The 24396-nt window shown below is 42.6% G+C and overlaps 1 protein-coding gene across 1 annotated transcript in view; it reads right to left on the bottom strand.

Moving 5' to 3' along the window:
• Positions 1 to 379: 379 nt before the first annotated feature.
• The window catches only part of STK24 (serine/threonine kinase 24), a 32264-nt gene continuing 8247 nt past the window's right edge, over positions 380 to 24396 (bottom strand). The window contains exons 3-11 of the mRNA XM_053384528.1: positions 11303 to 11359; positions 9934 to 10042; positions 9589 to 9746; positions 8410 to 8595; positions 6697 to 6842; positions 5974 to 6097; positions 4237 to 4305; positions 2280 to 2416; positions 380 to 1403 (exon numbers count right to left, since the gene is read on the bottom strand). Of these exons, the coding sequence (XP_053240503.1) occupies positions 1364 to 1403; positions 2280 to 2416; positions 4237 to 4305; positions 5974 to 6097; positions 6697 to 6842; positions 8410 to 8595; positions 9589 to 9746; positions 9934 to 10042; positions 11303 to 11359 (1026 nt within the window). The 3' untranslated portion in view covers positions 380 to 1363. The remainder of the gene's footprint in view (positions 1404 to 2279; positions 2417 to 4236; positions 4306 to 5973; positions 6098 to 6696; positions 6843 to 8409; positions 8596 to 9588; positions 9747 to 9933; positions 10043 to 11302; positions 11360 to 24396) is intronic.

Here is a 24396-nt window from a genome sequence, read left to right as displayed (position 1 = left end):
GAACCACAAAAGATGTAACAAGCAAATATACAGATATTTAACTAAAGTACAGCAGTGAGAATATCTATTTTAAGTTTTGATGAAATTTCAAGTATTCTCCCCCTTAACAATGGATCTTGGATACCAAGTTAAATCAAATGTATCTCTCAATGATCATGATTAAAAGTTTTCATATACATAAGCTTCATATATTTTATATTGTTTTTAAGATCACCATCTTACAAATTGCCATTATCTAGCCAGAATCTCTTAAGTGGTGTTTCAAGAGAGAAAAAAATATTTAGTTGTATGAGATGTTCCGATTTTACAAGGAAGTTTAAAAAAACCATAAACCCTAATAAAACTGAATTCAGACTTTGGATTGGCACAATTTAGACTGATAAAAAAAACCCACTAAAGCAAACAAGTATTAGAGAACCTCAAACCAAGTGATTCAGGAAACTGAAATAATCAATGTCGTACCATGATTAGAAACCCAACTCTAGATTAATAAAAAGAATAACACCGTGTAACAAAACTAGAGCAAACTTTGCATCTGAGGTACAAACCAGATTTTTTTATAGCACAGCTTTTTGACCTACAAATACAAGGTCAAATCAAACCTCTTGTCATACGGTTCGAAAATGTCATATAACAAAAGGCAAGCCAATAAACAGTTGTGACCTGCCAAAATATTTACCTCACTAGCATCATCTACAGAGAACTTGGCCATTTGTACAGAGGGATTCTATATGCACATTGAGCAAGTTTTGAGTAAAAAAAGTGACTATATACAAATCTGTACACAGAGCCAATGGTATGTTTTCCAATTCACAGATTCATCGACTTAAAGCAGTTGTCTTCAACTTGTTCAGGTCCGAGATCCATCTTAAATCCCAACCTAAAATATGATACCCACTTAGTCCCCCCCCACATCCCTTTATTTCATCTCCCAATCTTATGCATTTTGTTAAAATAAGACCCTGAAAGAAAACAGTGGCCGTACCATTGGGGTGCCCACTTTTAGACTGAGACATAAATTGCTTCTGAATCTGGATCGTTGAGTTGAAGACCAATGACTTAAAGCAAGATACCTGAGATTTCACAATAGCTTTAGTTTCCTAACTGCAATCCTAAATATACATCTCAGAAATTTAAAAAGATACCTCCTTTGAATATGTGCATTATTGTTTTTTTCTTTAAAAAAAAAACTATACAGAGCTGAAAAACAATGCCCTTGCTATGTTGTCCATTTGTGTTGCTGCACCTTCAGGAATGTCCACAAACTGGAGAGCTCACCACTGAAAGCAACAGCGGCAGACCAGCATTTGAGGAGGTGCCTATAGGAGCCACATCGAACAAGCAAACGCCGCGAAACAATACTTTAGTGGGATGATGTGCTTCCTCCTCCAGTTACTGAATACCTGGGGGGGGGGTAGAAATGGTGTCATGAAAGCAAAACCGGTGATCAAGCTATTTTGTGATGGCAGTTAAGATGATGCTTTTCAAGCCTATGGCTCTAGAGATGGAGGCAATCTCAGAAGATTCCAAAATCCATCCAAAACAAACCCAAGTTTGGGAAACGCTCTCTAAAAAGTGCCCAGTTGGTCCTCCCCTGCCCCTCATATGCTCTGGTAATTTTACTCTCTTTGCAATTTGCTATGCTCTCATAAGACATTTGCTCAAATCCAAAGTTTGTGGATGTCTTAAAACCTGCCACTACAGTGGAACCTCGGTTGTCAAACGTAATTTGTTCCGGAAGACCGTTCGACTTCCGAAACGTTTTGACAACCAAGGCACAATTGCAGGTGGGCAAATTCCATTGCAGGAGGGGAATGGAGCAACCCGCCTCGGAAGCCGTTCAACTTCCAAGGCACGTTCAAAAATGGAAGCATTCACTTCTAGGTTGTCGGCGTTCAAAAGCCAAAACGTTCTGCTTCCAAAGCATTCGGCAACCGAGGTTCCACTGTATACCCAATCTGATAGCAAACAGTAAATTAGTGAATAACTCAAGCCTATTCCTTAGATTAAAGAGTCACATGGTTCTGTAATAACTTATGCCCTGTGACATCCTTGATTGTAGGAATGTTCCCCAGTTACTAAGTCATACAATATTACCTAATAAGCATGAGATCAAACAAGCAGGGATTTCTGCTAGGAGAATTCACATCTCCTTCTGGCAGAGAATTCAGGTTTCATAATCCTTGGCCATGTGAGTTAGGATACCACTGATACATTTACGTTGAAGGAATCACACTGAATTGGATAATACTGTTTCCTGCTAGGTGGCTTTACTATACCTCTGAAGCCTCTCCACGAGCTCTGTCACCATGGTATCTGAAATGCCTGGACATGCTTCTTCAGCCAAATAGATAGCCTCTCTCAGTTCTTCTATGGATCCCATGTTCCCCCCACAAGCTTGACTCCTCTCTTTCAGCTGAATCAAAATAAAAAAGGGTGTTAGCCATGTAACCATTTGAAATGCGTATACAGTGGTGCCCCGCAAGACGAACGCCTCGCAAGACGAAAAACCCGCTAGACGAAAGGGCTGCTCCGAAGGCTGGCGGTGGGGCGGAGAGACCTTCTCCCCGCACCAGCCTTCGGATGGCTGTCCTGAAGACTTGCGGTGGGAGGAGGGTTTTCCTTCCCACCGCCAACATTCAGAATGCTGTTCTGAATGTTGGCGGTGGGGAGGAAAAACCTTCCTCCCACCGCAAGCCCCGGGAACAGAGGAGAAGCGCTGCGCGCCTTCCCCTCTGTTCCCGTACCTGTCCTGAAGGCTTGCGGTGGCAAGTGGTCTCCATAGGAACACAGTAATTGATTTTCAATGCATTACTATGGGAAACCGTGCTTCGCAAGACGAAAAACTCGCAAGAAGAAAAAACTTGCGGAACGAATTAATTTCGTCTTGCGAGGCACCACTGTACAATCTAAATGAGCAAAAGAGTTTTTAAAAAAATCAAGTACCACCACACTTTAGATCTACAGACTGCATGGAGATCTACAACGTAAATTGAAACTATTGTATGTTATCAAGCAAATCTCAAGGAATCTCTAAAAGCATGAGCAGGGCTTTAACTTGACAACTGCTTATAAATGCATGAGCCATTATGCAGGGCAACATTCTACACAGACACATCTATAGCAGGGTCATGTCCCTTATTTTCAGCACAATAGCCTTTCCCATCCTGATCTCCCTCCCTGAACGATATGTTCCCTTTAAAAGCACTAGGAACTCACAGAAGTAACCAGGAGGCTGCTGTGCCAAAAAAGGAAAGTAATTTTACTGCACAAATAAATTGCCTCTAATGGCAACGAACACATTTAGTGAGTCACTAGGCTACCTTTTTGTTGGGAAAGAGTCCTTTTTCGTCTCCTAATAGGAATTTGCCACTGCATGCCCAGGACTCAGAGTGGTTAACAGTTTTAACCCAGCAAAATAAAAACTGCAGAATCGAACACACAGCTAATATATAAAAAGCAGCCATGTATGTGTGTGTGTGTGTGTGTGTGTGTGTGTGTGTGTGTGTTATGGGGAATGGTTGGCACCTCTCACACCACAAGGTGCTTCTCTGGCGCTGTGGGGTACGCGGGTGGCCGACTCTGGGGTTGCGGGGCTCATCTCGCTTTACTCGCCGAGGGAGCCGGCGTACAGCTTCCGGGTCATGTGGCCAGCAGGACTAAGCCGCTTCTGACGAACCAGAGCAGCACACAGAAACGCTGTTTACCTTCCCACCGGAGTGGTACCTATTTATCTACTTGCACTTGGACGTGCTTTCGAACTGCTAGGTTGGCAGGAGCAGGGACTGAGCAACGGGAGCTCACCCCGTTGCGGGGATTCGAACCGCTGACCTTCTGATCGGCAAGCCCAAGGCTCAATGGTTTAACCCACAATACACAGACTCTATTTGTTGCTTGGGACGCTTCCTCAGGCCCTGCCTCTCCTACCCAGACCACAACCCTCACCATGCCAGGCTCCACAGTCTCTCTGAGAACATCTGCCCGGCTGGAAGGGTTCCTTAAATGGCGAAAGCATCTCTAGCTTGCCAAGAGGGAGGAATGTACGTCTATAGAGAGACTTTTGAATGTCAGGAATGTAGCCTACTATACAAAAGGGAGGATCATATATTTTGCTCCGCCCATTTTGTACCTGGCCCCACCCACCACAGGCATGAGTCCCCCCAACCAGGAAGGCCGACCACAAGGCCATGTGGTCCTCACGTAGACTGGAAAACGGTGAACCTGATGGAAATTTACCTCTGTGAATAATGGCGATATGATTGTTGATAAGCACCGAGATAAAGGACGCCTTTGAATGGTATTTTCCTTTGGGAGAAAAAATAAAGAATTCCATGATACATCAAGCGAGATACATATACTGAACATTTTCTCATTCTTTTCCTATATTCTACATTTTATGCAACACACACTTCCAAGTACAAATACATCCAGAATTCATTAATGCATTATTGCAAGCTGAAATTCAATTTTGAACAAGTGGAACTCCTTCTGTATATCACGTAACAAAAGTTCTATTACAAATAACAAGGAAATGTAGTTAAACAGACAATTAACTATGTAGCAAAGTGTACTTTAGGATTATGAAATATTTCAGATGTGCAATACCAAATAAGTTAAATTTGAGGTGGGTGGGAAGTATGTATCTGATGAAACTTCAGGAAGGAGTTGGTTTACCATTTGCAAAAATATAAAACAAAGCAAGGGAAGACATTACAGGAACACGTGCACATGCTTAATGCGTAAACAGGGGCACTGGCACACTGAGGATGGCAAACAACTGCTGCATCACTGCCACATGCCAACCCAGGAATATCCTTCAGTGGCACTAATATAGTGGCTGCTGCTAGCATCATCAGATGCAGCATTGCACAAAGCAATCACAGGTTTGGGTAGACAGACTCTGTGACAGGGATAGCATTAAAAATATCCCATCTGCCAGCTACTTGTCCCAGAGATCTGGCAACGCCCTTTTTTCACTGTTGTTCCCAAATGCCCAACACCCCGGTTGGTTGTCAGGCACTGGGGAACCACAGCGAAAGGGGCTTTACCTGCGCCCAGGAAGCTGCTGCTTTGAAAGCCCTTTTTTCTGTACTTCCAAAGGGCTGGCAAAGCTGCTTTCTGCAAGGATCGGCTGTGCGATCAGGTTCCAGCTGTGTCTATCTGCCCCACATCTGACACCGCATATAAGGTCAGGTCTGGGGCAAATTGCCTCTCAGGCTATACTGGGACCCTTGCAGGGTCAAAATTGGCCCATGGGCCAGAGGTTCCCCAACCCCATTTTGTTTCACAGGAATTCGATGGAACCTATACATAGGAATCTGCACACTGAGTTCTGAATGTGCAGAGAGTTACAAAGGGTTGCGCCCAATGCTGCTGTCCTGCTTGCAAAACCAACACTTGCTTGTGCAACGGAACATCCCCCTCTTCTCCTCCTGCAGCCCTCTGCACACCTTCTCGACTGCTCCAGAAAGTTTAGGGCAGGGGTCGGCAAGGTTTACCTCGCCTGGGCCGGTTCACTCCAGTGGAGATCCCTCCGTGGACCGGATTGCGTGTGTGTGTGAGCACATGACCGTGATTTCTGGTGTTTGCGTAGACACAATTTTCGGCGTCTGCGCAGACGCAATTTTCAGCACCGCAGAAGCGAGTTCCCACGCTGCGCTGTGCTGGTTTAGAGCGGCACGTGGAGACTCACCAAGCGGGCGGCTCAGGGTCCGGTTTAACAACCCCTGTGGGCTGTTTGTGGCCCATGGGCCTTAGGTTGCCTACCCCTGGCTTAGGGCACCTCCTGGAGCTAATTTTGTGGCTGCACAGAGAGGAAGAGCAAGTCCTGTTAAGCAAGAGAAGCACTGCATGCAGGGTACAACCTGAAACCTCACATGTAAGAGCCGTAAGCTGGGATAATGAAAGTTGAAAAGCATGCGTTGCTTCTTAAAATACTTTCAGTTTCTTGTTTTCTCCAGTGTCTATAAATACCTTGTTCCTTTCCCACTCGTGTAGCTGAGTAGCTCCATTCTCGAGGTTCTTGGGATCTTTCTCTCGGATTGTAAATATCCAGTCGCCTGAATCACTGCCACCCGAGGCTTGGCCATCTGTTTCCCTTTAGCACAAATATTTTTTCATGGATTATTGCAAAGAAAATAATCACTCTATTCATATGATCGTCATCGGCCATTAATAAAACTAAACTGGCAAACTCGAACGTGATTACTTTAAACCAACACCATCAACAAAATTATAAAATTATAGAAAGAAAAAGTGGTCTGAAATAGGTTTTCAATAATTAGGTGCCAGAATTATTACATCTAGCATAAATTACAAATCTGTTCCATGATCTGTTTCTGGATTTATACATCTTATAAGGTAAAGGACCCCCTGACAGTTAAGTCCAGTCGCAGACGACTCTGGGGTTGCGGCGTTCATCTTGCTTTACAGGCTGAGGGAGCTGCAGCCAATTGGAAGCCGCGTTGGACGTTCGGGTTCCAAAGAACATTCACAAACCGGAACACTCACTTCCAGGTTTGCGGCGTTTGGTAGCCAAAATGTTAGACTCACAAGGCGTTTGGAATTCAAGGTACGACTATTCTCTTAAAGTTACGTTACTTTTTAGCAGTTTAATTTTGAGTATGTTCAAGATATGTTTTTTTTTTTTAAGGTTGCCCCACCGCATCAGCAGTATTCTCCCGCTTTCACGCTTACCCATCTGAATCTTCAGAGCTGGAGTTATCATGGTTCTGCTCAGACTTCCATCTTTTATGCCTGTCGATGAGATCTGTCAAGTAAGAGGTTTTCTTTGCATTCCGTATTATAAACTTGTGCTTCAGGAGTTCTTTTGCCGTTGGTCTCTTAAAAATAAAAGCAAGTTGCTTTGCTTAATACACTTCAGTTGATTTACAAGGAGATAACTGAGGGGGGGAAAACTGAAGTCCACCAAAATGTTAAACATACAGTTACTGAAGACAAACACCAGGCATTTGGTATATTCTAAGAAATGTGTATTTGTGGCTAATGAATGCTTAATTCTCCTGTATCACTTTTATTCCTTTCTCAGCATACAGCAGGGGTAGGCAACCTAAGACCCAGGGGCTGGATCCGGCCCAATCGCCTTCTAAATCCAGCCCGCGGATGGTCCAGGAATCAGCGTGTTTTTGCATGAGTAGTATTTTTATTTAAAATGCATCTCTGGGTTATTTGTGGGGCATAGGAATTCATTCGTTGTTGTTTTTCAAAATATAGTCCAGCCCACCACATGGTCTGAGGGATGGTGGACCGGCCAACAGCTGAAAAAGGTTGCTGACCCCTGGCATGTAGATTTCACTAATAATATACATAGGTGGAAAGATGAGCCATAGTAGACTTTAGGTATGGATTCATTGATACTTTTAGATGGACTTGTCAATGCAGTATATGCACAGCTACCTAAATCCCTAGCTGCCAATCAAGCGTTTCCCTATTCCACATTCCAGAAACAACCATTGCACAAAACAAGAAGGTGATCAATGCATTGGCTGAAAGCCTTCGCCCCGCCCAAGTGCTTCCAAGACGAAAGTAGTTGCTAATCAGTAGTATAGATGGATCATAAAAAGTTAGAAACAGATTAAAATGTAGGTAGCGTGTAAACCTCCATCAAGATATTTTGATCCTAGAGAATATAAGAAAGCTAAACAATTTTGTGGAAGTGACACCTGTTTATCATCAGCCTGAAGTGTGGACTGAATAGACAAAGTGAAACCCACATGAAATGAACATGGTTTTGGCAAAGATTTTTGTATTTGAAAGAAACCCTCTCAATTCTCCTTTATCTTAACTGAAAGAGGCTGATTTGAATGAAATGCTTCGGCAAGCCAGTTGGATAGGTGAGGTACAAATAACATTATTATTATTACAGTGGTACCTCGGGTTACGTACTTAATTCGTTCCGGAGGTCTGTTCTTAACCTGAAACTGTTCTTAACCTGAAGCACCACTTTAGCTAATGGGGCCTCCTGCTGCTGCTGTGCCGCCAGAGCACAATTTCTGTTCTCATCCTGAAGCAAAATTCTTAACCCGAGGTAATATTTCTGGGTTAGCAGAGTCTGTAACCTGAAGCGTATGTAACCTGAAGCGTATGTAACCTGAGGTACCACATTATTATTATTATTATTATTATTATTATTATTATTATTATTAAATTCAATGTGTAATCAATTTTTAAAAAAGTAATATGGGAAGGAGAAAGACAGGCATTTTCAGGATAAAGCTCCACAAAAAACAGGGGCATGTCAGAATAAAATTATTTTGTTGTTAAAGAAAAGTATATACAATACACAGAACATTCAAACGTTATCGACAGTTCAGTCTTCCATTTTCCCACATGTGCGTTAAGCAACATGACCAAAGGTATACGGGGTGTGGAAAAACCAAAACAACTTACAAAACTTGGGTCCTTGTTCAAGCAGGCTTCAACAAACTCCTTCAGAGGTTTGCTATAGTTTCCTTCTAATGTTGGTGGGTTGTTCTTTGGGATCAGGAAGAGAACTTTCATGGGATGCAGCTCTGAATGTGGAGGCTCACCTTTCGCAAGCTCTATGGCTGTTATGCCCAGTGACCAGATATCTGCCTGTAACACAGAAGCCATCTTACTTACAGCAGGAGGGAGACAAAAAGGGAGCCCTTTCGTTGAAACCAACTGCAACATTTCATTCATTTCACTGACTGATCATTCATTAAACAAGCACACCCTTCCCTCTGCATCTTAATTTTAGGTATTTGAAATAAGCACTCAAAATAAACATGAGCGGTCTGTTTTTCAAACCCGTTTACGTAACAATTCTGGAAATATTATAATCCTAAACACTTGGGTGAGCAGTAAGGGCTATACAAAAGGGATCCAGGTAAATCCTCCTAAGAAATTTTCAGCGTGATGAACAGTCTGAAGGTCCTTGTGTGAGAGACAGGGAAGCAGAAATCTCTCAGGATGAGAGGCTGGGAGAAGAGAGGAATACCCCCAGGTGAGAGCTGGGAGGACACGCCCTTTTCGGTATGGGACAAAGGTTAAGATATATTGGGGAGAGAGGATCCTGTACTTTTTATCTCGTCTATCTTTTCTTTCTTCTTTTATTCTCTCTCTCTCTCTCTCTCTCTCTCTCTGTGTGTGTGTGTGCGCGCTTGTAACTAGCTTGTCTTTTATTGTACTGTGATAAGTGTTAATAAAACATACAGTATATATACAAACCTATATATAGAAAATATACTGTATACAGTGGTACTTGGTTCTCAAATTTAATCCATTCTGGGAGTCCATTCGACTTCAGAAACCATTCAAAAACCAAGGTGCAGCTTCCGATTGGCTGCAGGAGTTTCCTGCACTAATCGGAAGCTACAGAAGTCGCATTGGACATTAGGCTTCCGAAAAACTGGAATACTGACTTCCGGGTTTATGGAGTTCGGGAGCTGATTTGTCCGGGAGTCAAGCCGTTTGAGTACCAAGGTACAACTGTGTGTGTCTCAATATCAGCATGGTAGAATAATATTATTTCACCTAACAAAGACAACAGAAGAAAATATTTTCAGGCCCAACTCTGAACCCTAAGCAGTCCTCCTTTAATCTTACCTTTGAATCATACGCTGACTGCTTTATTACTTCTGGTGCCATCCAAAACGGTGTACCCACAAAGGTATTTCTCTTTATTTGTGTATCAGTTAGTTGTCCGGCTACACCAAAATCTGCTAGTTTGACTTCTCCTTGTTCAGACAGCAGCACATTAGCAGCTAGAAAATATTTTTTTTGAAAAAGAATGTTGAGTTCGAATGTTTAAGCTAAACAGGTTGGCTTAGTCAAGGACCCACAGAAATAAGGACTAGCTTATGTGATTTGATTTCAGTGGGTCTACTCTAACCATGACTAAGACTAGATCCAACCCAAAGCGTTTGAAACTTAAACCCTACAAAGTTTTACCTTTAATATCTCTGTGGATTTTCTTTTCTGAATGCAAATAATCAAGGCCTTTCAGAATCTCTCTCAATATCGTAGCAATCTGGATTTCATCAAGAGACCCTGGTTCTAACTAAGAGAAAACACAACAGATTATTTTTCCAAGATAAATGTCGCACAAATACAGCTGATAAACCTTTGCGGGTGGGGAAATTGAAGTCAAGAATTTTAGACACTTCATACACAATAGAGGAGAAAACGTGAGCAATCAGCAACGACACAAAACTACAGAAGTATTTATTTTGACCATTTCTGCACATTCATGTTCTCAGACAGTGGCATTACAAAAAGCCAACTCGGGGTGTAAGCTTTTCCCCTTGGGAACTGGGATAGGCTGGAAGGAAGGCTGCGAGGAATCGGAGGGAGGGTGCCGAAGAATCAGGCATTCAGCTGTAAGGGAATCTGCTCCCCTCAATTCAATAATCAGTTCAATACGGAATCACCTATGGAGTTTTCTGTGTTTGACTGGGCTGCTCTAGGAGGACAGAGCCGTCTGAGGCAAACAGCCTCTGCTCACTCATCATTATTCCAATTTTATTACAGCGGATCATAGCTCACAGTTTTCCTATTCAATATCCAAGGAAGATGATTAAGAATGGGGCATTTATTCCAATAAAAATCAAATGACACAATCAAAGTACTTTTCCCTATATTATTAAGCCAAGAACTAATGGTTCAGGTACATAAATTTACCCTTTTACTAAAGTTAGTTAGCACAAATTTATGAGGCTTACATGAAGCTGGCTTGGAATCATCACAGTGAGGGTGGGAAATAAATGCAACAAATAAATACCGTATTTTTCGCTCTATAAGACGCACCAGATCACAAGACGCACCTAGTTTTTGGAGGAGGAAAACAGGGGGGGGGAATCTGAATCTCAGAAGCCAGAACAGCAAGAGGGATCACTGCGCAGTGAAAGCAGCAATCCCTCTTGCTGTTCTGGCTTCTGGGATAGCTGCACAGCCTGCATTCGCTGCGTAAGATGCACACACATTTCCCCTTGCTTTTTAGGAGGGAAAAAGTGAGTCTTATAGAGCAAAAAATATGGTAAATTCCTATTGGGGAGATCCAGTGTAGCAAAAACTTTTCTTCTTCCCAACTTCCCCTTTGCACCTCCTATGCACTCTCAAGATCTGACCTGGAGGGTTGGGGCACACCAGAGCAGTTTTTGGGGTGCAGGAGTGCTGGAGAGGAAAGAAAAGAACTTGGATGTCTTTCTGTTTAAGCAGTCGGACATCACTGTACATCACTCTGAATTTATAATGCACATAGAAAGAACTGCAAATTCAGATAAATACCCTTTAGTTCCATTACTATAAGCTGATTACTTACAAGGTCAAGAGCAGAACCTCCACCAAGATATTCCATTATTATCCATAATTTTGTATCCTGTAAAGGTAGAAAAATATTTATCTAAATATCAGCCAAAAAAAAATTAAGAATTTAGAATTTTTTTTTTTACATCGTTTTCATTAATGCTTTATATATAAGTAAAAAATAGTGCCCAGTCCCTTTTCCTTTTGTGCCCTGCCTTTTAAAATGTAAGCCTGGGGAGCAAGCATTGTCTTACCACAAATATTCATAAGCTACTCTAGGAATTGGTTTTGACTGAAGGGAAAAATATAAACACACACACAGCTCTCTCCTGCAATTTTGCTTCTGCAAAACTAAGGAACATATACTTTTGAGGCCCTTATCCTGGAAATAAGTTCTACTACTAAACAGAGTGAGTCTTCAGAGTAAACACCCATTTCGTAAACATATCAAACAGTATCACTTTGTATGTCAACTTAAAATGATGTGTTTCAAGTTAAAGCAGTGAAATAAGTTTAGGTTTCATAAAAAAGCAATTAATGGATATATTTCAATTTCTCCAAAAGTTTCAGTTTTCTTCCAAAAGGGGGCAAATTGTCTTGAAAATTCCAGAAATTTTACACCCATAATTATATATATACTTGAGTAGAGTAGATACATCCGTAACTATATATATACTTGAGTAGAGTAGCTTACAAGCTATGTTCCAAGGATCCCTAGGGTTGCCCAAAAACTCTTCAGGGGTCCCTCAAACCAAAGATCAATAATGGTTGGCAGGTGTTCCTCAAAGGACACAGCTTGCCCATTATTCCAATCTTTGTCTACAGTGGCTTAGGACCACAATACCTCAAGGATCGCTTCTTTCCATGTGAACCTACCCAGACCCTGAGATCATCTTCTGAGGCCCTTCTTCATGTGCCCTCTCAAGAGGTCCGGAGGGTGGCAACACGAGAAAGGGCCTTCTCTGCAGTGGCTCCCCGTTTGTGGAATGCTCTTCCCAGGGAAGTTCGCCTGGCGCCTTCATTATATATTTTTAGGCACCAGGAGAAAACGTTCCTCAACTTAAGAAGCTTATTATGAAGACGCCATTTCCTCTTTCAGCAAGTCTGCTAAGCAGTGGTTTTTATCCTAATCAGTATCTGTGTTAGATCTGAAATTTTTATATATGCTGTTGTCTTATACATGCTTTTATTGTATTGTGAAATTGCCTCAACGTGCTTCAACAGAAACAATTCATAAATGAAGCAAACAACAACAACACCATTAACATTATTTTGCATTTCTACCATACGTGGACCTGAGGCTTAGGGTATTTTTCCAGCACAGTCATGGGTGCACAACCTCAGCAACCCTACACTTAAATACCATCCAAGCACAATTCACTGCCAGCAATCAGTTTGTTTAATATTAGCAGTTCCGTGGGCTCGTGACTCATTCCCTCCAAATACAGAAGCAAACAGTTTCTTAAAGAGTCAATGGATGCAATCCAAAAAAGTCTGCAGCTCACTCAACATGCACATAAGAGATTTTAACTTTTCTTTTTAAGGCAACTACAGTCTCTCCTCCTCAGCCATCGAAGCTGCTTCTTAAATTCCCAGAAGCTGCAAAAGCAGTTTGCAGAGAGGGGCAAGGCTGTAAATTTTAAAAATAAATGGAAAGCTCTCATTGGTACATGCACTCTTTTGTGTATTCAAATGCGCTTTCAAGGCCAAAAAGCCAAACTTGCCTTGCTTGCAATACTGCTGGCTCAATTAAGTGAAACTATTTACTGACGAAAATATCCCTTTATACTCTGCTTCTCTGACAGTTGAATGAACAAACATTTTGGCCAACATACAATATCATATTTATCATTCACTTGAAACATATATAATGAAAGGGAAACTATCACAGGGTAACCTTGGGGACAAGCTCTTCTTACTCTGCAAACACAATATTAGTCGATATAGCAAATGTTATTTGCAACTGCTTTTAACCAACTCTCCCCCTAAATTTACCAATAACGCCACCTTAACCTCACAGAATCATAGAACTGTTGGAAGGGATCCCCAGCATAATATAGCTCAACCCATTGCAATGCTGGAATCCTGCCCAAAACTGTCCCTTGGTGGGATCGAACCACCAACCTTCTGGTTCAAAGCCAGATGGACTGACCCATTGCACCACCTAAGATCTCAATCCAAATGTATTGCCCATGAATGTCTTACCATCATTTCAATGAATGTAAGGGGGAGGGGGTTTACTACATTCTTGAGTATTTGGCCTATTTTCAGAGCAACGGTGCCTCTTTGCCCCTAGTCTAGAAATAGTTTTCTCTATAGTTTGTTCCTGAACATGGAAGATGATATTTATGGAGGAAGAGCTCAGGGAACTACCCTGTATCCGGCAAATGGCACAAGGAGGAATTACAATATTAAAATATGTGGGCATGAATAGAAGTTTTAGAACCAAAGAAACAGTTTGGGGGAAGCCAATATCACATGTGCTGCATTATTACAAGTAAGAAAGGACAGGTGATTCATGCTAATTCTCCCATTATATTCAAATGGATTATGTCTGTGTCATACTCAACTTTGGTCACAGCCATTTGGGACAAAAACCTGGAAGTATCCATAGAAACGAAGTAAAGATTATTAGAGGCCTAAAACTGATGGCCCATAAATAGCAGGAGGAAAAACCAGTATGTTCAGTTTGGAGGAGAGAAATGGGAAATAAGACTTCTCAAAAACAAGGCTGAGCTTTTCTCCAATATAAGAGATGACAACATCCTGCACCCACAAAGGGCTAAGACTCACATTAGGAAGAATTTTTGAACTCCAGAAGTGAAGAAGCATAGAAATCAATTGCCTGAACTTACATGAAATCTCTAGCCCAATAGAATATGTCAAAAAATACTGATTAAATGACTTGAAGCAGACTTGATCCCCAAGGCAGAAGGAGTTAGTGAGTTAGCTTCTTAAGATCAAAGTGCGGCAAAGAAGGGAATCTGTCACTGAAGTTGAAAGTGGACCGTTCTTTGCGACAGAGATGCTTTAGACCAGATCCTTGACCTATGGATGGGGAACTAAACAATGGCAGGCAAAGTCCTTCATTTCCATTTCTGTATTAGTTCTAATAAAAGATGTAACCTACAATGTTCTAAAGGCCTCTACAAGTAAAATGCTTGGAAGTCGTCCACTAAGAAAGTGAGACTTAAGTACTTTAAGTTGCCCAATGTTTTACTCCTACATTCACAGACTGACCTCTGCAACCCTTTTATCTATGTTTCCTTTGATCACTATCTTCCAGTTGTTAAATCTCACTTCTCCAGGTAACACTATAAGCATTAAAAAAACAAAAACACCATTACAAATCAAGTATATAACATCTTCAACAAAAACTAGGGTTGGAAGTTGTTTCTTTTTAAAATTGCAGCATTAGTCTCTTGCAGCAAGAAATGCAGACAAAGGTCCGTATAGTTAAAGCTATGGTTTTCCCAGTAGTGAAATATGGAAGTGAGAGCTGGACCATAAAGAAGGCTGATCGTCGAAGAATTGATGCTTTTGAATTATGGTGCTGGAGGAGACTCTTGAGAGTCCCATGGACTGCAAGAAGATCAAACCTATCCATTCTTAAGGAAATCAGCCCTGAGTGCTCACTGGAAGGACAGATCCTGAAGCTGAGGCTCCAATACTTTGGCCACCTCATGAGAAGAGAAGACTCCCTGGAAAAGACCCTGATGTTTGCGAATGTTTTTTGGAAGTCAAACATCTGATGCGGCTTCTGATGGAGTGCAGGAAGCTCCTACAGCCACTTGGAAGCCATGCCTTGGTTTTTGAACGGTTTTGGGAGTTGAACAGACTCCCGGAACAGATTAAGTTCAAGAACTAAGGTCCCACTATAGGTAGAGATGAGATAGATAGATATAGATAGATTGATAGACGATGGATAGATATCTTTTATGCAGTATGCAAAATACTAAAGCAACAACAGACAGCTTAAGCAAGAAATACTACAAAAACACAGAGCTGACATATAAAAATATTTTGCATTAATACAACATTACTAATAAGTATAAGACAATATCAGTTCTTTTGCCTCTGGACACACCCTCCATATCAGCTTCCTGGCTCTCACCCAGGGCTCCACCCTGGAACTCACCCAGAGTCCAAACAAACTCTCAGCCCACCCACAAAAGTCTCACAAAGAGCAGGGTTGCTGCGGACATAGCCCTAGTCTCTCACTCTAGACTTGCTTTTTCGTGGGCAAGGTGTGCAGAGCTTTCTCAGGCTGTCCAGCACAGCCATGTCCATTGAGCAGTTGGCTGCACTCTCTGTACCCAGTTGCAGGTGCAGCAGGTTTGGCGAGTTTCCCAGAGGAAACTCAAAGAATGGGAAAAGAACAACACTCTCCTCTCTACTCACAGGTCTTTCTTCAGCTTCTGCCTCCCTTCTCTTCCAGCTGCTTTCTAGTATGAACTGCCACTTGGATGATATTTGCATGGTATTTGTATTGTTACTGACACATTACAGTTGGTTATGAAACAGAGTATTTGCCTAAGTATATGAACACTTGCCCAAGATCTCATCCTTCCTCTGGCTCATTTTCAGTAGTCAAAACTGTGTTTCCATTCCACCTTGTCTCAGGCCCATTATGTAAGCCTCTTGGACAGGTGTCCCATTTATTATTATTATTATTATTATTATTATTATTATTATTATTATTATTATTATTATTATTATAATACGCTGCCCATCTGACTGGGTTGCCCCAGCCATTCTGGGTAGCTTCCAACAAATTAAACCACAGTAAGACATCAAACATTAAAAACTTCCCTAAACGGGGCTGCCTTCAGATGTCTTCTAAAAGTCAGATTGTTGTTTATCTCCTTGACATCTGATGGGAGGGGGTTCTGCCCAGCAAGAAGGCCCTCTTCCTGGTTCCCTGTAGCTTCACTTCTCACAGTGAGGGAACTGCCAGAAGGTCCTCGGAGCTGGATCTCAGTGTCCAAGCTGAATGTTGGGAGTGAAGAGACGCTCCTTCAGGTATTCAGGGCCAAAGTCGTTTATGGCTTTAAAGGTCAACACCAACACTTTGAATTGTGCTTGGAAATGTACCCCCACACCTGCATGCCCCCTGTCCCCCAGAAACAGTATTTCTGTCTTGTCGGGATTAAATCTCAATCCATTAACCGCCATTTGGCTCCAAGTAGTCCGGGCTTTAGATCCTTTGATCTGGCAATATTTGTAAGTAGTCTTTTTATCACATCCATACGTTTAAAGTATTTTACTTACTCTAAACCCTAAAGGTTGGCAGAATGAGCAGTATATTTTCCCCTCTCCTCCATCTGAATTTAAATAGACTTTTAAAGAAAACTGGCTAGCCAATAAGTTTGAGGGGGGGACGGGACCACAAACCTTCCTTGCACAAAATAGACTAATAATTCAGGGCCATCTAGTGGTGAAATAGTATTCCTATTCTGATACAGCAGAAGCAAGTTTATTAAGTACAGTCATACCTTGGTTTTCAAACAGCTTAGTTCTTGAACATTTTGGTTCCCGAACACCGCAAACCTGGAAGTGAGTGTTCCACTGTGCAAACTATTTTTGGAAGCTGAACGTCCAATGGGACTTCTGATTGGCTGCAGGAGCTTCCTAGAGCCAATCGGAAGCCAAGCTTTGGTTTTGGAAGTCGAACGGACGTCCGGAACGGATTCTGTTCAACTTCCAGGTACGACTGTATACAGTTATAGAGTATTCTGTAGTACAGATAAATAAAGACATTTACAGATATCAACTGATTTTTTTTAAATGCTGGCACTAAAACATATTACGATGTGTTAACAACTTGTTTTCCCCTTGGAAAGGTATGAAAAGTCAAACTAGTGAGCTGTTACTGAATAAGGTCAACACAGGAACAATGGAATAGCATTGATCCTGCGTACATCCCTCAATACCACACAACACTCCAAACAGAATGTACTTAGCAGTGTTCGAAATTAGCCAGGCACCTTTTGCACCTGTTTTTTTGACCACTTGTGACCAAGTGAAGTGGCCTTGTCGCCAGGATGGTGCCTGACATCTCCACCATCTGGGGATCATTGGATGTCGAAAAGCTTCCACACACTAACACCCCAGCCTGTAGAATTCTATCGGTTGTATTTTATTTGCACAACCAGAATGAATTTCTGGAACCTAAATGCTTTTTCTGTGCAGCCTGAGAAGGAGCAATCACCAAGAAAAAGAAAAAGTCGGAATAGACCAATAAACATGTGGACTGTCCATGGATCAAGTGACTTTTCTCCTTTAGGTTCTCAAAGCTCTTAACCTAGCTCAAAGTTGTCATCTGAACTAGCCAGATGACAGTCCCGTCATTTGAAATGTAGCACCTAGCTTATATATCTGAGTTTTTAACTAAGTGGGATAGTACATGGGATTTGTGTGACTACACTGTATGACCCATAGAGGATATCTAACTTGGGTTTCATAGTCTTGCTTTAAAAAACCAAATGGTCCACAACTACCTACTGGGACATGATACAGACTCAAATACACAGATGGATGTTATAGAAGGAAGAGAGGATACATTCCCCAAATCACACAACAGCATAGGGAACCTGTACGCTCACCTACGTGGCAAACGTGGCTCTTCTTTCTCATCAGGCAAGTGGAAGACCTCCTGACTCAACTTCCCCCAATGATGCAACAAGTTCCTAACTAAGAAGCAACTCCTACTTGCACCAAGGCTGAAAGATGGATGCAGATATGCTATATTTATTTATTTTTTAAAGCAAGTCACTGTTCTGATTCCAGACCTATACCTATAGTATGATGTAAATATTGGCCATCTAGGTGGTTCTAGAGATTAGCAAGTACAGAGCAGGTACTGCAGTCTTTTTCATTAGACCAACTTGTCTCTCTCATCTACTAGATGAAAAACCCTTCAGCAGCACAAAAAGCCTGAATGCTGAGCAGGCAAACAGCCTAAAGCAATGATCTGAAGGCATGCAGAGCTTTTCTACCTTTTTGAGTCCACAGCACCCTTGACCAACTACATTCTTTCTGCAGCACCCCATAGCAGCTCAGGCGCCCAGTTATGTCACAACTTGCCTGCAGAGCTGGCAGCCTCTCACCCTTTTTTGAACACCCTCCCTTGTGGAGTGTTCCCTCAGCCTCCTGTCCCCTCTCCTTGGGAGTCCTCTGGGCAGTTGCTGCTGCCGCCCCTGATCTCTGAGCTCTCCCCCCCCCCTAAGATAGGTGCCTCCTCACACTGCCCCACAGGGGCCTGGGACTTGTTTGTCCATTCCCAAGGACTGGCAGGCAGGCTGGCTGAGCTCCCTCACCCACATGCTTGCTTATTCCAAGGCCATCTCAGCTCCTGGCACCCAGCACCCCCTGGCCAGCACCAGAGACACCATTCACCTGGGGAGCTTGTAGGCAGGGCTGCTGCAACAAACAGCTGTGCAAGCCTTTGGGAGGCAGAGACATGAGAGGGCATCAGAGGAGGGAGGGAAGGAAGGAGGGACAGAGGCCAGTGTTGCCCACGGCACCCCTGACTATCATTCAATGCATCCCAGAACATCATTCAAAGCCACAGCACAACAGTGGAAAACCACTGCAATAAGGGACTGTGATTCTGCTTTTCTTCAAGAGGTTCTGCATACCAAGGCTAGACGCTTCTAAATAATGAAGCTCACCGAGTTTTCAAAATAGCATAACGCCCAAGAATGCTGCAGAACTGGCCTCAAAAGGCCTTTCATGAAGGCGTAGGAAAGAGCCAGGGAGGTGATCACAAAAAAACAGGTTTCATTGCCAGAACAACTCTGGCTTCTACTCTACTGCTCAAAAGGTATGCAATGAGAGAATAATTTTGACAGATTAAGGTTGCTTGTGCAACACCCAACTTCCCCTGTTCTAGCCATACCATTTCTGTGCCAATCCCTGGCTTGAATCGGAGAAAAGACCGTGGAGCATCCAGTATAATGCAAAATTGAAATTCAAGCAATAAATGCAATGCACATGGCATTCACATGGTGCTATGAGACAGAGCTGGTGACATTCAAGCGCCATTACCTATTATTAAGGCTGAGAACATGTTAATAATAATAGTAATTTTATTATTTGTACCCCTCCCATCTGACTGGTTACTCCAGCCACTCTGGGCAGCTTCCAGCATATACAAAAACATAATAAAACATTAAAAACTTCCCGACACAGGGCTGCCTTCATAGTTCTTCACATCTGATGGGAGGGCGTTCCACAGGGTGGGCGCCACTACCAAGAAAACCCTCTGCCTGGTTCCTTGTAGCTTCACTTCTTGCAGCAAGAGAACTGCCAGAAGGACCTCAGAGCTTCCTAAACAAAGGAATCCTTGCGGCTGCTGCATTTAACACTGATAAGCCCTGACTACCCATGTGAAATGGAAAGGGGCACTACAAGCCAGAAGTGCATATGCTGATCTGGTATATTCTGGGTCAATGTCTGCTTTGCAGTCAACTAGCGCTTTCAGAGTAGAGCTGGGGGGAAAACCGAAGAAACCATGCCTGTGTATATACAGCAAGCAGAACTATCAGCGAAAACAAATCTCTCTGCATTTCCTTGAAAGAACTCCATCAAACCTATCAGCTGGCCTTGCGGGGAACTGCCCGACTTTTGTAACCCTGGCCTTGAGCAGCAACTAGGTCACCAAATCAAGGGAAAATACTGTGATAGGAATTTTATGGTCTTAGATACATGGCAATGTTCATAACCGCACATACATAGATCAACACAGGGAGGCCAACCTGGAACCATTTTGATTCCTAAACTGACCAAATGTTTTCTCTGCAAGGTCAAACTGGAAAAGTCTCCCCATTGTCTCTTTCCTCACAAATCCTGTCTTAAGGACACATTTAAGATATGAATAAGGTGTGAGCCTGTGACCTGGCCCAGGAAATAAGTATTTTACCACTACAAAAGAATGGCCAGGCTCCCCAGGAAATCCAAACAAGTAACTTGCCAGACAGGAGATAAACAAGGACAAGAGAAAAACAACATTTAAATTTCTGTGATGTAGGTGGGATGTATCTGAGGGGTGGTCTTAGGTTACACCCCTTCTGTGATGTATGCATAATGTTTCTGGGGGTGGTCTTGATCTACAGGATGGGAATTTCAAAAAGTCTTTATAAGCCCTTGCACAGCAATTTTGGGGGTCCTCTTCCTCTCCTGTGTGTGAGGGGAGTACCCTGTTGCAACAGATCAATAAAGATCAAGCTTACTAGCTGCTTTGCTTCTCAATATTCTCTGGTTGACCTCTGTTATTTTCTCCTACCAATAGGGAACCTATGTAAGGACTCTAAATGGGCTCTTGGATACCCCATAAGGGAAAAGGGCATATTTTTATTTACAACAATACCAGACAGCTCTGAGGGGACTTGTGACTCCACATCCTAATAGCTGTCAACTTTTTCCTTTTTTTAAGGGAAATTCCCTTATTCCGAATAGGACTCCTCGCAAGAAAAGGGAAAAGTTGACAGCTATGCGTACGGTAAAGCTGCAAAAGAGTCTGCCGCGCAGCCCAGCACAGAACCACCACCAACCCAACCACTCCCCACCCAAAGCTTCGCAACCCAAGACACCAATGACTCCATAGGGAAGATAAACAAATAGTATAGAGGTTTGTAAGCCGACACTGTGTGGGTGGAGTTCTACTCAAGCAATGGGGCTGCCCCTTTCTCAAATCCTCCCTGCAGGCTCTCAGTGCCTCCAATATCTGTTCTGGAGGGGGGGGGCCAACAGTTTGGAGCAGATTTCAACAATGCATGGGGGAAAGGAGAACGGTTTGTTCCATCGCACAAGCAACGTTCCATCGGTGCACCAGCACCTTTGTATACAGTTCACAGCATAAGGTTCCCGGCAAAGAAACAACCCCGCTTAAGGTTTTCAGTCCACAGAGAGGGAGTGGCACCTGTGACAGGTAGCAGGACCCACAGGGAAGATGTTATGAGTGTGGCTATGGAACCTGTTCGAGCGAATTGTCCACTGGCTGGAAATCATTTTGGAAGCTGCAGAACTGCCTCATCTCACGTTGATCATCCATGACATTCCAATGGACTTATGTATTGGGGACTCCTAATCACTTATGGGAGGATGGCCCAATGAGCAACCCCTGAGGCTTTTTTGGGAGCCCTTCGGCAATGTTTGATGCCTCCAGCCCTTGCTCTGCCTTCCCCAAGGTGGGTGAGTGAAGTGCTGGGCTTTGAGAAGGGGGCCCCCAGAGTTTTGCCTTCCCAAAGTCAAATTAGCGCTTTCCCAGCTTTGGGAAGGAGATGAGAGGGCTACCCCTGAACATATGGGGAAATAATATCTGGGATATAGCAGTGTCTGAGCATCACCAAACAGAGGGCAGGCACATTTGAGGCATAACAGACAACTTTCAAGAAATGTGGAGCCTTTTCTTTAGCTATGTTAATGACCAAAAATCAAGACCTTTCCTATACCAACTGCTCAATATTCTCCATGGAGGGGTTACGTTAAGTACTATGTTTGAATGTTGAAAGTGTATGTAAAACAAACACCATTAGATGTACTGCTGGAGAAGTGTTTAATGGTTATTGTACAGTGGTACCTCTGGTTACGTACTTAATTCGTTCCGGAGGTCCGTTCTTAACCTGAAACTGTTCTTAACCTGAAGCACCACCTTAGCTAATGGGGCCTCCTGCTGCTGCCTCGCTGCCGGAGCACAATTTCTGTTCTCATCCTGAAGCAAAGTTCTTAACCCGAGGTACTATTTCTGGGTTAGTGGAGTCTGTAACCTGAAGCGTATGTAACCTGAAGTGTAGGTACCACTGTATTTGTACTTTTAAAAAACCAATTAAAAATGGTTTGGTTTGGTTTTTAAGGAGATAGGAGAGCTCTAGGACCCTACCAGAGCCTTGTGCCTCTTTCCCAGAGCCTGGCACCTTGCTTTGGGAAGGCCCAATGAGGGCTGGGGGGGCGGGACTGTCAAATTTTGGCCTTGCTCCTCACCCCACGTGACAAGGCAGTGTGTGGCCCCTGGGTTCCCGGTCAAAGTACTCTTGCAGCCCACTTGATGTGAAAAATTGGGCCACCCTGATTTATGAAGTAATCTCAATTTAACACCTCCCTGCAGGTTCGGATCTGCTAAATCTGGATTAGCCGAGATTTATTAAGACCATAAACTACTAGATGTTTGTGCTCTCACTCCTCCCACGAAGATCTATATCACAATTACTAATTGCTCTGTGGCCTCTTTCTGGAATGTTTTCAAAGAAGGGTTGTGTTTCTTTATTTCATTTCCTTTCTAAAAATATAAAATTACACATATTTGTGTAAGCTTCCAGAACCCATGGAATTAATGTGAAATGTAAACCTAAATGTTTAAATAAAATGCCCTTGGGATTTGGGGGGGAGGGCAAAACGCAACCATGATATTGTAGTTTTTTCTCTCTTTTTTTGGCCATCAAGAATATCACTGACATTTACTCACTTGAGATATAGAAAACCGATCAAGATAATCATTTCTAATCTATAGCATATTATGCATTCTCACCAATAAAGAACATACAGTGGCATGACAAATGATCATTCAGCAGATTAAAACGGAAAAAGAGATATAAGCACAATCTATTATACTGAACTGGGAAGTGTTGTAGAAACCACTCAAACACTGCAGAGGAAGGAAAGACGATGCTAAGTCTACAGAAGTCTGTGGTTTTGTTAAATGTTTTGTTTCATTCCCCCCCCCCCAATATTGGATTTTCCATTGAGATTTTAAGCTTTGTGTATTATTTGTAAGCCTTCTTGGTTTTGGTTTAATGAAAGATAGAATACGAATGCAGCAAATACGGGACAAGGAAACAATTTTATTGCATTCTTTCCAATACAAGAGCCGCCTTCTCCCTTTTTCAGCAAGATTTCATTTTCCTGTTTTTGAACTTGCTCAGCTTTTTAGAAGAAACACGTATTTGAGTAAAGTCTATTGGTTTTAATCACTCTATGGAAAGCTAAGACGAAGGGATTGATAAAAACGGCCAGTTTTCTGTTCAGTACAGCTCTAATATTCCATCATCATGGCACCCAGCACATCAAACCAACTCACTATTAGATGTTCCACCATCTAAGAGCCAGCAGTAGGTTAGACAAAGTACAAGAGCACACCATCCAACCACATTGCCACTCTATTTTCACCCTATCATTATGCTTTAAAAGACCTCACAGCCATATTCTAGTTTCACATACATGAAGGCCTGAGTAACTATGTCTCCAAGCTGTATCATTCTGAGGTAATCATCATCAGTGACGCAAAAAGAAAACCTTGCCAAAAACAGTTCCTCATTCTGGTTTGCTAGCATCAAAGAGAACCAATTTCTGTACATTCAAATACAAGCACCTGTATGTAACTCGTGAAATAAATATTAAATTGGTCCCAAATGTGGTGGCCAGATTCCTAGCTCAGGTTCCATTCAGAACTCATATATGCAGCTCATGAAACAGCTGCATTAGCTGCCAGTTTATTTCTGGGTCCATTGTGAGTAAGGTGCTCACACTAGTGTACAAAACCCTAAATAACTTAGGGCCCAAATATCTGAGAGATCATGGCCTTCTCTACAGACTCAGGTGTTAAGATCAGCAGCGGTAGGGGGATGTCTTGGCAGTTCCGCTGCCACTACCCAGGTGAGGGCGGTTTGGGTAAGGGAATTCTCTGTGGTAGCCCCTAAATTGTGGAATTCCCTCTCCACACAGGAAATGCTGAAGATGCACTTATTTTATCTGGGCCTTTGACACCTGAAATGTATATTTTTAGGATCTGCCTTACTTACTTAAAGTAAGAGATTCTAACTTACTTTAAACTGTTTTTACGGTTGTGTTTTGAATCGCTGTAACCTGACCTGGGACCCTGGGCAACAGATTTTAAATTATATTATTAATGGTGACAACTAGTATCTGCAATCTAGTTAAGACTTCCATGTTTACATATTTTCTAACTGAAATACATGAGTGGAAATCAGACAAGACTCCAGAGCCTAAAAGCTGCCTCCACGTGATTTTCTCCAATTCTCCTGTCATTACATCCCAGGCCTTCATGGGAGTTCAAAAACCTGAAGCTTGGGGTGCCAAGGGGATACGGGCATT

The sequence above is a fragment of the Podarcis raffonei genome, chromosome 4 (assembly GCF_027172205.1).
Source record: "Podarcis raffonei isolate rPodRaf1 chromosome 4, rPodRaf1.pri, whole genome shotgun sequence".
Taxonomy (NCBI): Eukaryota; Metazoa; Chordata; class Lepidosauria; order Squamata; family Lacertidae; genus Podarcis; species Podarcis raffonei.
The sequence above is the reverse complement of the archived record's forward strand: the minus strand, read 5'-3'. Positions and strand labels throughout refer to the sequence as shown.